We start from the raw sequence: 496 nt of genomic DNA on the forward strand, positions 1-496 counted from the left end.
GCAGATCCTGACTCGGGAGCCGGGGGACCCCACAGCGTGCCCGTCCCCAGCAGCAGTTCCAGAACGGGGAGTCGGAGGAGAGCCACGCGCAGTTCCTGAAGGCCCTGCAGAACGCCGTCAGCACCTTCGTCAACCGCATGAAGAGCAACCACGCGCGGGGCCGCAGCATCACCAACGACTCGGCCGTGCTGTCCCTCTTCCAGTCCATCAACAGCATGCACCCCCAGCTGCTGGAGCTGCTCAACCAGCTGGACGAGCGCCGGCGTGCGTCCCTCGGGCCTCCGGCTGCTGGGCTGTGGGCGGGGCAGGCGGCCCCTGGGCTCCAGCGGGGGGCGGGGGGGCGTCCCAAAGACGGGAAATAGCCCAGCCCACCAAGCATGGGTCCGGCAGCTGAAGGAGGCGTCCCCCAGCCACGGCCCTCTGCCCCCTGCAGTGTACTACGAGGGGCTGCAGGACAAGCTGGCGCAGATCCGAGACGCCCGGGGGGCGCTGAGCG

General features: G+C 70.2%; 1 protein-coding gene across 1 annotated transcript in view; it reads left to right on the plus strand.

Annotated features, from left to right (window-relative positions):
* HGS (hepatocyte growth factor-regulated tyrosine kinase substrate) overlaps window positions 1–496 on the plus strand; it is a gene marked incomplete at its 5' end in the record, with an annotated part of 9,575 nt that overhangs the window by 6,607 nt on the left and 2,472 nt on the right. Inside the window, 2 exon segments of the mRNA XM_014531236.1 lie at window positions 51–264; window positions 434–493. Of these exon segments, the coding sequence (XP_014386722.1) occupies window positions 51–264; window positions 434–493 (274 nt within the window).

This window comes from Myotis brandtii, unplaced genomic scaffold, assembly GCF_000412655.1.
Source record: "Myotis brandtii unplaced genomic scaffold, ASM41265v1 scaffold797, whole genome shotgun sequence".
NCBI classification, from domain to species: domain Eukaryota; kingdom Metazoa; phylum Chordata; class Mammalia; order Chiroptera; family Vespertilionidae; genus Myotis; species Myotis brandtii.